The sequence below is a fragment of the Penicillium cataractarum genome (assembly GCF_028827025.1).
Source record: "Penicillium cataractarum strain IBT 29864 chromosome Unknown utg000009l, whole genome shotgun sequence".
NCBI classification, from domain to species: Eukaryota; Fungi; Ascomycota; class Eurotiomycetes; order Eurotiales; family Aspergillaceae; genus Penicillium; species Penicillium cataractarum.
Window position 1 is genome coordinate 423,259 of NW_026622745.1, and position 13,612 is coordinate 436,870.

Genomic DNA, 13,612 nt, shown 5'->3' on the forward strand with positions numbered 1-13,612 from the left:
CACTCCCCTGCCCCTCTCGTCTCCCCAAGTTCGGGGCTTTGGTACAATGTCCTCATCCGCCCACTTCCCTGACCCCTCGAGCTTCCAACACCAGTCAGACCAGTTCGTCGCTTGGCTTGAAGCAAATACAGGTGTCAAGGTCAATCCCAAGATCTGCCTGGCAGATCTTAGATCTACAGGTGCCGGTCGTGGAGTCGGTAAGTACAATCTGCATTTCATTCTTGCCCCCCACCCACCACACAAAATCCACCCAACGGGTTGTGCTTCTGTGTGTTTACCAAACCCTCCATTTATAAAAAATGACATCCATCTAACAATGATACTCCTCTAGTGGCCCGTACCAACATCCCAGAGGGCGAAGAACTTTTCTCGATTCCGCGGAATCTCATCCTCGCCGTCCAAAACTCGGAATTGAAGAACCTGCTCGGTCAAGATGTGGACTCTCTCGGTCCCTGGCTCTCCCTGATGCTGGTCATGCTCTACGAATACTCGCAAGGCGCGAATTCAAAATGGGCAGCCTATTTCCAAGTCTTGCCCACGCGTTTCGATACTCTGATGTTCTGGTCGCAGGAAGAGTTGCATCAGTTGCAGGCTAGTGCTATCGTGGACAAGATTGGGAAACAAGGTGCCGACGAGTCAATCTTGCAGACGATTTTGCCCATTGTTCGGGCTCATCCGGGATTATTCCCACCTGTCAATGGTGTTGCCTCGTATGAGGGTGATGCCGGTGCTGCCGCTCTACTTGAGCTGGCTCATATTATGGGCTCGCTGATCATGGCGTATGCGTTTGACATTGAAAAGTCCGAGACCGAGGAAGACGATGTCGATGAGAATGATGAGAGCTACATGACCGATGACGAGGATGAGCAGTTGCCCAAGGGTATGGTCCCACTGGCAGACTTGCTCAATGCCGATGCGGACCGGAATAACGTGAGCCAACCCGCGTTCCCCTTTTTGCAATCACTTTCATACTAATATATGCTATCCAGGCCCGACTTTTCCAAGAAGAGGAGTGTTTGGTTATGAAAGCTATCAAACCAATTCACGAAGGCGAAGAGATCTTCAATGACTATGGTGAAATCCCCCGCGCGGATCTGCTTCGTCGGTACGGTTATGTCACAGACAACTACTCCCAGTACGATGTCATCGAACTACCTCTGCGAGATATCTGCCAGGCAGCAGGCCTCTCAAACAGCGATGTGGAGTCCCAGCCTAGGGTATGTATTCAACCCTGCATTGTTCGATTCACATCGCTGCCTACCCCACTTTTGGTCCGAAGTCTCAACGCTAACATCGCATCAGCTTGAACTCCTCGAGGAAAACGACGTTCTGGACGATGGCTACGTGATTCCTCGGCCAGCACCCAACGCTTCTCTGCAGGACATTATCCCCGCCGAGCTGGTCATCCTGCTGACCACCTTGTCCCTGACACCAGAAGAGTTTGAACAGCGCCGTTCCAAGAACAGGCCGCCCAAGCCTGCCATGGAGAGCAACCAGGCCAGTCTTCTCTTCAAGATCCTGCAAACCAAGCAAGCACAGTACGGCAGCTCTCTCGGCGAGGACATGCAACTCCTCACCAGCATTCTCCCTCCAAACGCCCCCGCCTCATTGGATGGATCCGCCCGTCGCCACAAGATGGCTCTGCAGGTACGCATCGGCGAGAAGGAAGTTCTGCAGGCTATTCTCGCCATGCTCGAACCCCTCGTCTCCGGCGGATCCCTCAAGCGCAGCGCCAACGGCGATGCCGATACCAGACACTCCAAGGCTGCACGCGTGTGAGCAACCTACCACGATACCAAATGTCTCTCTTCCCACCATCGAATTGACCCCGATTACCCTCTACCAAGAACCAGAACGGCCAAAAGTTTTCGCGAATGATTATATTTCTGTTAGATTTTGAAGTCTTTGTTTTCTGCCTATCTCCGCTTCTCCCCCATCGTCGCTGGCATCATAACTTCGGGTTATCCATCATACAAAAAAGGAGCCATTCCATGACCCCCATGCTCCTCCCCAGAACAGGAAAGGTGAAGAAAAAGAAAAATAATATGTACACTAACAATGCAGGATACCCTGGAGGTTGAGACAGCACTGCAAGAAGGGCCATCGCCACAAAGCGAAAAGCCAGCCAATGCGCGCGCCGTTCCACTCCGGCATTGGTATCTGCCTCGGGGGTAGAGATATTGTGATGAAAGAGGTGTGCGGGGAGGAGCGAGACAGTGGCAGGTGGGTGTGCGAAAACACAAAGCAAAAGCCGGGCTCCATCGAATCCCTTCGTCGCGGGTCGTCAGAACATAAAGGGGGGTGGTGGTACTAAAACTACAAGGGTGGTAGGAGGATGGGGAAAAAAGGACAAAAGGTGCGACGAAGGGAAAAAAAACAAGCAACCCACGCGAAAAACGCCCGCCAAATGCTGAAAAAACGGGGAGGGAATAATCAAAACAAAAAAAGGGGTTGCAGAGAACAGACGAGGGACACCGCTTATGATGTCTCGGACGACGCAGTCACACCGTTGGGGACAGGATTCGCACCCTGAGGATTCCCGGCTTGGTCGGCCTGCAATCGACGTTGCTGAGCTGCTTGTGCTTGCGCCTGCGCATGAGCTTGGGCAGCCACTGCGGCTTGTTCGCGAGCCTTTGCCATTGTGATGGCGCGGTGCTGCATGATCTGGATGCTGTATGCATCCGTGTCATAGGTAGGTTCCTCATCGGAATCCTCCTGATCATACTTGAAGCGATCGGCCTGCAACGGATCCAGTTCGACTCTACAGTGCGACACGAGGTTTCGACGGTCAATGAACAATCGACCACCTCGTCCGACTCGGCGTCGGAAGGACGGCATACGGTGTGAATCATCATGCAGCTCCAGGGCTCGCGAGGCAAGCTTATCCTTGGAGAAGAGTGGACTGGTCACATCTAATGAGGTTTCCATCACATCGCCCGAAGACTCTGATGATGGGGGAGTGGGGAGTTGTGCCGTGAAGGCAGGACGGAATGCGGCGGCGTCGAATGTCCTTTCGGGGGATGGGGAAAGTGGTGCGCGGGTATGATCCACAAAGCCCTCGTTCCACTTGATATGCTTGGCAATATTTGCCTTGATATCGCGAAGAATCTCGTTCTCCTTCTCGGACTGTACGTCCTCCAGCAGTTGCAAATCCTCTGCACCTTGGAGACCAGGTTTGAGAGGCATGCGGAGCTGGGGCGCATTGGGTTGGCGAGGAGGCATCTCGATCGCCTTCTTCTTGGGCTGTGATGACGGGTCAGTATATGCGAATGTACGAGAATCAAGGCAGTCTGTGATGCTCACCTTCTGGTTGATGAGGTCCTCGTCATCGTCCTTGATGTTGAGTTTACGCTTCATCTCCTTGACCTCGTTGCGCTGCATGAATATCGTGCGGTCCATGCCAAGCATCTCTTTACGAGCGACCTCGCGCTGGCGCACCAATGCAACCAATTGCCGAGCATCTTCCAGCTCCTTACGAAGGCGACGAAGCTTCTCCGCGCTTTGCGCATCGCGACCACGAGTCTTGCGAATCTGGCGCACTTCACGACGGCGGAAACAGACGAAGGGATCACTATCATCTGTATCTTGACCAGTTTCAAACTGTGAAAGAAAGTCAGTATATGCGATTGTTCGTTTCGTGATTGCTCACGGCTTGAATGCCAGGGCTGGTCAAACTTACCTTCAACATTGGCTCCAGCGAGAGGTTCTCCGTGGCTAGACGGCGCACTTTCCAGTGCTCATAGATGTCCTTGGAGAAGCGCTTTACACTTTCTTCTACGGCAGCATCCATGGACTCAGCCATGTCGGCAAAGGAGAGAACGGGAGGACTATCAACGGCAGCGAAAGGCTGTTTTGTTTGGGCAGTCTCCTCGAAGAAGTTCATGGTGGCCTCGAAATCATCCTCGGAGCACTGACTGGAAGCGTCGCGCTTGGAGTTGTAATTCTTCAGCCACGCATCATCTTCCTCGTTCATATTGTACGGACATCCGCAACAATCCTCCACAGTGGAGGAGAAGCGAATGTAGGTCGCGGGTTGCGAGAAGATTGGGGGGTACAGTTTGGCATACTGAATCTCACTGACGATGACCTCACGAGTGGGAATATGCGCATCCTTGTCTTTACCCTGAGCGGCAGCATTGATCGCGGCTTGCAAGTGGAATTCCTAAGTGGCGCGCGCCTCGAGGTTAGCATCGTGAAAATTTCGTGTCGCTTTGGCGATATAATCACGTGATCACATGCAGGGATGAGGCTAAAAATAAGTGGCTCATGGGGGGACACTCACCGACTCCTCAGCCTTTTCGACACCGGTCTCGATCTGTTGTAGGGTAGACTGGACCTCATCGTCTACGACATCGATCTCGTGCTCGCGGACGATGGGGATGGACGCCTTGGAGGTGAGCTTTTTCGGGCGCGTCCGGCCCAGGCCCCCGTACCGAGTCATAGCGACGGGACGCGCAAAAGGGCAACGACCATGGGCGGGGGTGGGTAAAATGGGGATCACTGGAAAGGTCTGGTCATGCGCTTTCTCGTAGTCGTAAATTTGTGATGAAAATGGATGGAAGGGGGGGGAGATATCGACGACGGAAGATGGGGGGGTTCTCGGCGAGCGGATGGGTTGACGTTGCAATGTCACCCGGTGATGGCCTGTTTTGGCCGCGCGCACGGCCTCAGGGGCTCGCTTGCCTGTCCGGATCGGGTTAGTGCGGGGCTGGGCATTATCAGAATCATGTTGATGCCTGAACTTTGCCCGGAATGATGCCTGAGGTATAAGGCAGTCTATCAGGTGCTCAGCTCTCCGCTCGCGCTTTCCGCTTCTGGACTTGTTTTGGGTCCTTCCCTCTCTTCTTGCTTCCCTCTCCCTTCCCCCCCCCGCTTATCTGATACTACGGGGTCTTCTCTTATCTCTCTTATTTTTTTTCTGCCTTCTCCACAAATTCACGTAAACCATTTCTCCTCTTTCCCCCCCTCTCTTTCTCCTCTTCACCGGAATTGCCTCCCTACCTTTCTCATCTCACATTCCCCTCTCTCCCCCGAAATGGACCAACACCAACCCGCCGAGCCCAACACCGCTGCCATGCATAATGTCCAGCGCCGCCGAGGCTCTGTCGGCACTACCCAGCTGTTCGATAATATCGTCTCCACGTCCAACTGTATGTTCACTTGTCGCGACAATGGATACCGCTTGATGGAAGCCCGCCCCCGAACCTGGAACTGACACCCCGCAATAGTCGACCGCGATGAGGTGGACCGCCTGCGCAAACGTTTCATGAAGCTCGATAAGGTACCGCAATACTTCTCAGCCACAGTGGACTTTGTTTTCTCTCACAATCTACTCACACTCGTCTCCAACAGGATGCTTCGGGCACGATCGATCGCGAAGAGTTCCTTTCCCTGCCCCAGATCTCCTCCAACCCGTTGGCCACCAGGTTCGTTCCATCGCTTCGAGAAAAGATCCGCGCAGGGACGAAGTATAATGAGGACATCACTCTAATATCGGTTATCCAACAGAATGATTGCCATCTTCGACGAGGACGGTGGCGGCGACGTCGATTTCCAAGAATTCGTGACTGGTCTGTCAGCCTTTAGCTCCAAGGGCAACAAGGAAGAGAAGCTGCGCTTCGCATTCCGAGTCTACGATATCGATCGCGACGGCTATATCTCCAACGGCGAGCTGTTCATCGTGCTCAAGATGATGGTGGGCAACAACTTGAAGGACATCCAGCTGCAACAGATCGTGGACAAGACCATCATGGAGGCCGACAGGGACGGCGATGGCAAGATCAGCTTCGAAGAATTCACTCACATGGTAGAGAGCACGGATGTCAACCTGAGCATGACCCTGAGTACGTACTTCAATCTTGGTTCCGTGTTCTTCGGTACTTCTATTGAGCCGATTGGGTACTAACATCCTATATCAGATCAAATATAATCGGACTTGGGGCTTGGGCTTGGGTATAGTACAGATGCGCCACCACACGCTGCGCAACTCGCAACCTTCTCGCACCTCGCAACGTGTACTTCCATCAGCCCTTGTCTCTCTCTCTTCTCTTTCTCACTACATTCTCCACTTGATGCTGTACCCTTGAATTTCTGCCAGCCTTGGTGCGACATGACATGACCTTCTATGACCCGCGACGTGTGCTTATGTAGTCTACTTACCCCCTTCTGGCCGGTTTTACATGACTGGAATTTGATAGAAGAAATTATTTTTAAGAAAAGAAATAGATGTGCACGCTTCCCATCTCAAGCCTCATTTGATGACCCCCATCTTACGGAGGAATTTGTCATCGGGACTTCCACTGAGAGAGAATTGGTCTCGATTATTCTCCCGTGTGGATGCGAGTGGCTGTTTGATTGCATTGCCTAGTCCTGGGGGTCTATTGATGGACTCGAGAGCCGAGTCTCTCGTGAAGAGCCCTGAAATCCCTAGCATTAGGTACCTACCTACCTCTAATCTATCCTAGAGTTGCTGCCCACAGGCTAGGCCTTCCATTCGACCTAGAACACATCGCTCTCTATCTATTGGAGATTGTCCATTGTCGCCTAACTTCGGGTTGCTTTCAGGAACTAGGTAGTCACGTCCACCTACCTAGGTATCTCCTAAGATATATATTCCCACTAGACTGCACGTCATGAGGTATACAACTCCACATCGAATGAAGATAGGGTTTCTTTCAGTACCTCATTAGCTAGGAATACCCATCATAAAAACGACCCAAACTTAAAACTACTTGAAGACATACTGTAGTACCCAAACAATACCCAAACTCCAAAAAACCTAAGGGTCAGCCTCATCCATTTCACTCCAAAATAATCCAAACCCTTGACAATCATGAAACACTCCCGAGGTCGGGCCAACCTCTTCCCGTCGAGACTGCACGTCTCGTGGTCCAATGCCAATTTCACCCAGAGAGCCCGGGGAGCCCGTCATAATCCAAATCCAAATCCCAATCCATCTCAGTAACCCGCCTAGCATCTCCCACCGGCACTGACAGGAGGACGAACTCCCGTCCCGGGAAGGGAGGGTAGTACCACCGAAACCAAAGAGTAACGAAGCATATCGCGATTATATTTTTCTTTTCTCTGTTCCTCCTTTGGAAAATGCCTATCTTTGGCAGCGCTGATCGGTCATCGTCAGCTGACAGGAGTTTTTACGCAGGTCGGGCGCAGGTCAGTTCGTGCAAAGGTAAAACAAAGACAAAGACCGATTTTCCTAAACCCGTGGCTGACAGGGTAGTGTACCTAACACTTACAGTAGTAACCTTCTATTTCGTGTTCCATTGTTCGTTCGTTCGTGAATGTGGATTCCGAGAATCGTGTTTGATTATAGCAGCTAGGCAGCTGAATGAAAGCATCTTACTTGACAGCGCTAATAGACCAACTACAGTAAAGTGCCGAGTCAGAGACTGGCCTGGAGTGGGAGTGGGCAATGGCTCGCATCAGCCATGATTCATCAGCCTCGCGGTGTAACTACCATTCCGACCACCGGGCTCCTGGTTGCGGGCTGTATACCGAGGGGGCACAAAGCACGGAGCGACGATTGATATCAGGCCGGGTCCCGAGTTGTGCAGATTGCATCATTTGGTAGGTTGAGGGTAGAAGAGAGGGGAACGATAAAGGAAGAGAGGAGAATTTTGTATTCAGCATGCGTGAGAATGTCCTAATCGGTCTATTGTGAGGTCACACCATGCTATATCCAAGTATATACGAGCTGGATAAGATGTTTGCCCGAGTATTAACTAGGCACTCGCAAGATCCACACGATGACGATACCAATTCCTTGGGCACTGAGCTTCTTCACTAATGTTTTAACCATGGCTAGTCGTGTCTCGGGTACAACCCGAGTGACAACCTCCATGACCTGGGATAATACCTGACACGCCACGTTAATCTCAATCTGATGCGGCCCCTGAACAGTCTCCCGTTATTCCATGTTTCCATCATTCCATCAAGGTCATGTGGTCTCATGTAGCCATGACTAGGACTAATGTATATGAAGGAAAAACGTGAAACTAAAGCCCCACGCGCCTCAATCATAAAGTACGACGTAGCAGGTACCAAGTACCATACTAAAAATTAGACCAGCCACCGCGTATCGCGCCCAGTAACCAGGCACGGAACTAAGTACCCAACCACCCTGCCAAAATGATCATCTGATACGCTCATGCATAATCGAACAGATCTCAAAAATTAAGCCTACCCACCTAAATTCCTAATAGGTACAGCGTCGGATACCTAACCGCCAACCTAACACCCGAACTAACCCAAACCTCGGCACGTCCCCATCCCAACCAAAGCGCCGGATCCGATTGATCGATCCAGTTGGGGGCAGAATGACAGAAATGCCAGAAGTGTCATGGGATGGGGGCCGCTATTACTTTTTTTTTTGACAGCCGCGCATCGAGGTTCCACTCTGGTCAGGGACCCAGTGGAGAGTTCTTTACGTCCACTCAGTCTCATAGTGGCCCCAGGGCTGGTGCAGATCGGGCCATCCAATCGGGCAGATTGAGACCTGACAATGGGTGTCTCTGATTTTTTTTGATCTATTTTCTTTCGCCTCATTTTTGGATGGTCTCTTATTGATCGATTTATTTATCGCAGATGATTCATGTAGGATGGTACAGTATGAAGTGTACTATGTATGTGACAATTGCAGCTTCTCAAGGTCCAATGGTTGGGGGGTGTACTATGTAGGGCGATAATTTCACAAAGTGCTGTGGTCTAGATACAGTATACAATATGCATACTTCTCTGCAACTCCCTCGAAGACTCGAGCTATGTCCTCGTTTATTATGGTTCATCAAGTAGATATCCGCGAAAAGGGGGTTTCCGCGAAAGACGCGCCCAGCAGCTGTCCGGGCAATAATTCTGGCTGCGGAATGTTTGAAGAAACACAGCACGCAGCCACCAAGCAAAGTAATAAAAACCCTAGCTCATAAGAATCACCCCCTTTATTATTCTGATCTTGCATCTTTGGAAGGTGCATTTATTTTTCTATTGCTTCTATTTTACTTTTGTGTCTCTTCTTGCTTTCTGATCTTGCAGGCCGAAGGCAATTCCACACAATTCGGCTCTAGATTTAAACTGCCGTCCACTCCCAGCCGGTTGGATCTGGAGGTTGACATGCGTTCTCCATACAGGAGGGAGATCATAATTGCTTCTTAGTACCTTTGTACCTTTGTTGATGTAGTGCTGATCCCTTCCGGGAAGCGCAAGGGGATCTCCCGCCCTGCCAACTAGGGCGACTAGACCAAGAAGATGGAGGATCCAGAAATGATGATTAAGATTGACGGCAAGTCAAATAAATAATGATAATTGCAAAAATTAACTATTACCGTATGTAGCCCTGTCTAACTCAAATCCAGTCCACTCCACCCGATACTATTGGTACCCGACTTGCCCTCCTTCTTGACGGGCACCGCCACCCATAGATCGTCAGCTTGAAGCATGAGAGTTACACATCGCAAAATAAAATAAGTATGGAAATTCAAATCACCACGAAGAGAGGGCTTGATTATAATAATAATAATAATAATAATAATAATAATAATAATAATAATAATAATAATCCTAATAATGACAAAACACTACTTGCGACACCTGACCCCCCGGAGCTGAGACCCCGATAATAATATACACTCCGTATACGATCTACTCTTCTCCCCTTTTCCTGATCTTGATCCGTTTCGATTATTTTCTGTTCTTTTGGACTATCCATTGCCATTCCCCCTTTCAATTACCTCCTATTATTACTCTCTTCTCTATATCTCTACCGATCTCATCTGTCATCCTGTCATGACTGCAATTGCCCCTTCTGTAAATCATCCCTAGCTCTTTTGTTTTTCGGAAACCCCATCAGGAACCATCGCGCCGGGTCCCCGGACGATCACCAACGTACAGACCCGAACTGAGTTTAGGCGTAGATCGATGTGATCGTCGCTCTAGCGCCCTTCCTTCCCCAAGCCTTGGGATTGGGAAGTACTGTACTTTCGTACGGGCCTACGGAAAAAGTGACCTACGGGACTAATAGTCTCTAATACTACTGTACTCCATCTAATTCATTCTCCACCCTATCCTATCCTCCCCTTCTTCCTTACTACCCAAGTACCTGGTCCACCACGAGCCCGACGAAGAGGTCGTGCTTTTGATCCGCTCCCTTGGGCTTGTCGCCTTGTTCCTGAATCCTGGTATGTGTTTTGATTTTTTTTATTATTATTGTTTTCGATTTTTCGAGAGAATTTCCCCATTTTATTTTGTACCTTACACGGTAGTCTCCCTCCTCCTTCCCCTACTTTTCTTTCCTTTTTTCCAGCTAGTTGACGCCCCTCTCTGTCTGGCTTGACCCATCTTTCTACTTTCTACTTTCCCCCATCCAGCCCTGGGACCCTCTTGGTCCGTTCTTCTACTAGCGTCATCTTGTCTCGCCCTGCCATTGATCCGTATTTACTGACTCGCCTTGTTCTCCGATTAGATTCATCATATTTGTTCATACTTTTTATTCGGTTGATTCGGCAGTCTTTAAAGTCTGCACATCTCATGGATTGAGAGTTGTCCGGATCGTCGAGGTTGAACTTTATTTTTCTGCTTTGTATATGTACTTGCTTCGTCCGTTCCTTCGGCGTACAAGTTTACATTCTATATTCCAATTGCTTGAAGTGTTCAGCTGGCTTCATCACAGTCAGATCATATATCAGCTACACAATTGCTCAGTTTCGCACAGCCAGTCGCCAGTATATAACAACGAAGGAGGACATTTGCTGATCTCAGACTGAGCGCGAGCAATTCCTGTCCAATTTCTCTCTGATCTCAAAGAGAGAGAGAGAGAGGCAAAAAGAGGAAAAAGGAAAAAAAAAACAACTGCATTCTTTCTCAAACCATCCCACGAGGATCTCCGCATCTCCCTCTCCCAAGCTGGCCTCCTACGCAAGCCCACCGCTGTCCCCAAAACACTGGGCCGATCTTGATCCACGCAGGCCCGTGTGGGATAGCCTGATGGATGGAGATCAAGGCATCAAGCAGAATGAGCGGTTAATGGCACGGTCCATCAATGCAGCCAGCAGAGGCCGAGGCCGTGCAGCCGATCGCTTCTCACAAGCCATGCATACACGTGGAGACCCAACGGGGATTTCACAGGCGCCAGACCGCGCTACCATGTCCTACGATTATGGATACACAGGCAACACTTTCCCCGGCGGTTCATTGCAGCCAAACGACATACAGGCCTTTGGGGCCGACTATTTGCGGCCGCGACAGGCGCCGCATCCATCACTGGGACATTCCTCGCAAGCCTCAGTGCAAGCGCATCTCGCGCAGCAACATCAACATCAATCCAACCCAGAGGCAGCACAGCAACAATCTCGACGGCGCGCAGCGGCCGAAACCACCCCATTGGTTCCGTACGAGTCTGCTATGCTGTACGGCTTCAGTCAGCAGGGTTCAGCTCATGGACCCTTTGACGTTGTCCCACAATACTCGACACGGCAGTCTGCAGCGATTGAAGCCCTGTCGAACCAGATGGCCATTCCACAATATTTTCCAGAGGAACCCACGGGGACAGGGGTCCCCGGACTCTCGCCATATCTGAATACGCTGCCATATAATCAACCCGGTCCCATGGCACAAGCTAGCAATGCACCTCCTTTTCCGACTACGATGGCTGATTTCACGTCCATTGGGACCGGATCGTCTGTGGACCAGCCACAGCATCAGGTTGATCCGTCTCAGCAGTCTGGTACCGACCCTTCCAGTCTTGACCAAGCGTATGCGCAGTACCAGCGTGCTTTGCGGAGCACTTTTGATCAGACCCGTGCCGGACGATTGGTAGAGGCGAGCGAATCGCTGATGGAAATTTCCGAGTGGCTTGTCACTAACGCACGGGATCTTGGTAGGTTCGGCTCGTTTTTTATTAAAAGTTTTCTTGGTGTTTTCCCTGGTTTACATGTGGTATTGCGCTGGTGAAATTAAGTTTTTGCCTTGGTGACTTTTCGTTTCATCTACGAGATGCTCGACAACTTACATACTTGGGGTATGGTGTGGACGGACGAGCCACCACGGCACACGATGGACTCTTCCATGTCTTTTTCTACCCTATCCCTTTGAAATTTTCTTGATCCTTTCTTTTCTTTTTCGCTGGCTTACAGACATGCATCATCTGACATTTTTTGGCGGGGAAACGGGGGAAAAAGACACTAATCGCGTTTGTGATACGTAGGAATTCTGCGCGACGAGCATCAGCTGTACCCGGACCGCTTACAGCTCTGGAATGACTTCAATCTCTGCTGGCTAGCCGTCTGCCAGAAACAAAAAGATTTGACCCAGGATGTCGTGGCGACAGGTCACCAATCACCCCAGACCAGTCTACTGAGCCGGGATCGAATGGAGGCCATGGGCAAGGACTTGATTCAGCTTTGCGACGAGCTGGAACAGCACGGATTGGTTGATTATCAGATGGGAATTTGGGAGGAGGAGATTCTTTCCGGTAGGTGGATTATCTTGTTTTATTGGGCTTGGTTGTGTCTGCGCTTGCTATACCCCACTTGATCATTTCCGATATACTTCCCCTACCCGACTCTATTCTCATGCTAACTTTTACTAGTCCTGGGTCAATGTTTGGATTTGATAGAGAGTAGACCCGAACTCCTTCACATGCAGACCATCCCCGAGCCTGCGACTGCAACACAACGACCATGAACGAACCGAACCCACGAGACCTGAATCAAAAAGGGCCCCCCAAAGGCCAAGAGAAGGATACCCAAGGAGAAAACAATCAATCTCCCAACTCTTCCAAACTCGATGCCCAAAAGCCCCCCACCCTCATCCCATTCCAAGACACCAAAACCACAGCCGCGGTCCTAGTTGGGGTTCCTGCTTAGGCTCCTCCCGAGAAACCGGGCCTCATGCACCACCGGGAGCGATTGGGAAACATTCCGCGCGAATCAATCAATCGTCAAGCGACTCGAGGGGCTGTGGTCACGGCTTAGGTCTTACAGGGGGAAGATCACCCGGTGATGTGGGTGCGGGGCATGATGGGACACGGTCATCAGCCACGGGAGAGGCTATTGTCTACTAGCGTCGCGCCAATCGGGATTTCCTGATGTGATATTCGAGATCGTCGGGAGAGAGAGGCACCGGTCACGTCCAGTCTGATTGTGGACAAATTGGAAGCATTCGTACTCTAACAGAGTACATTTCCTCCCTTTGTGCTTGATGATCGTGATCCGAAATAGTCATAGAGGACTGATTTTGATTCATCTCCCTTCCAATCGACACAGGTTGAATCGAGTTTTGGTATATCACCTCTAACCCCGCCCTGAATCGACACGTTCATTAAATGAATCCCGTCTCTTTCCCGTGTCCAGCCGCACTCGCTTGGACTCTAGCTTATCGCTAGTTGTGCCTTGGCTATGGGACATCACCTGGCTCGCGACTGGAGGACTAGTCGGGCTAATTTGTCTAGTCTACTCTACTCTACGCTTAGCCTAGTCTAGTTGTTCGTCCCTTTGCACCGATGTTACTGTACCTAACTACATAGATGTCACATCATTTTAAAGTCACGATCAATAACGCAATAAACCCAAGAAACTTTCGTATTGTTTCTATGTACTTTCCCTAT

At 50.5% G+C, this 13,612-nt stretch overlaps 4 protein-coding genes across 4 annotated transcripts; 3 read left to right on the forward strand and 1 right to left on the reverse strand.

The window, feature by feature from the left end:
- Positions 1 to 46: 46 nt before the first annotated feature.
- N7496_010810 (ribosomal lysine N-methyltransferase) lies at positions 47 to 1,779 on the forward strand (the record flags this gene model as incomplete). Its single annotated transcript, XM_056703723.1, has 4 exons — positions 47 to 197; positions 332 to 930; positions 990 to 1,217; positions 1,303 to 1,779. The coding sequence occupies 4 exons, from the start codon at positions 47 to 49 to the stop codon at positions 1,777 to 1,779; spliced, it is 1,455 nt and encodes a 484-aa protein (XP_056549683.1).
- A 699-nt stretch (positions 1,780 to 2,478) lies between these two features.
- On the reverse strand, positions 2,479 to 4,441 carry N7496_010811 (uncharacterized protein; the record flags this gene model as incomplete). Its single annotated transcript, XM_056703724.1, has 4 exons — positions 2,479 to 3,243; positions 3,304 to 3,600; positions 3,680 to 4,162; positions 4,283 to 4,441. The coding sequence occupies 4 exons, from the start codon at positions 4,439 to 4,441 to the stop codon at positions 2,479 to 2,481; spliced, it is 1,704 nt and encodes a 567-aa protein (XP_056549684.1).
- Positions 4,442 to 5,035: 594 nt separating this feature from the next.
- On the forward strand, positions 5,036 to 5,905 carry cnaB (calcineurin regulatory subunit B; the record flags this gene model as incomplete). The annotated part of the gene is made up of 4 exons (XM_056703725.1): positions 5,036 to 5,150; positions 5,229 to 5,281; positions 5,353 to 5,426; positions 5,509 to 5,905. The coding sequence occupies 4 exons, from the start codon at positions 5,036 to 5,038 to the stop codon at positions 5,903 to 5,905; spliced, it is 639 nt and encodes a 212-aa protein (XP_056549685.1).
- Positions 5,906 to 10,992: 5,087 nt separating this feature from the next.
- On the forward strand, positions 10,993 to 12,690 carry N7496_010813 (uncharacterized protein; the record flags this gene model as incomplete). Its single annotated transcript, XM_056703726.1, has 3 exons — positions 10,993 to 11,884; positions 12,212 to 12,478; positions 12,596 to 12,690. The coding sequence occupies 3 exons, from the start codon at positions 10,993 to 10,995 to the stop codon at positions 12,688 to 12,690; spliced, it is 1,254 nt and encodes a 417-aa protein (XP_056549686.1).
- Positions 12,691 to 13,612: the final 922 nt, after the last annotated feature.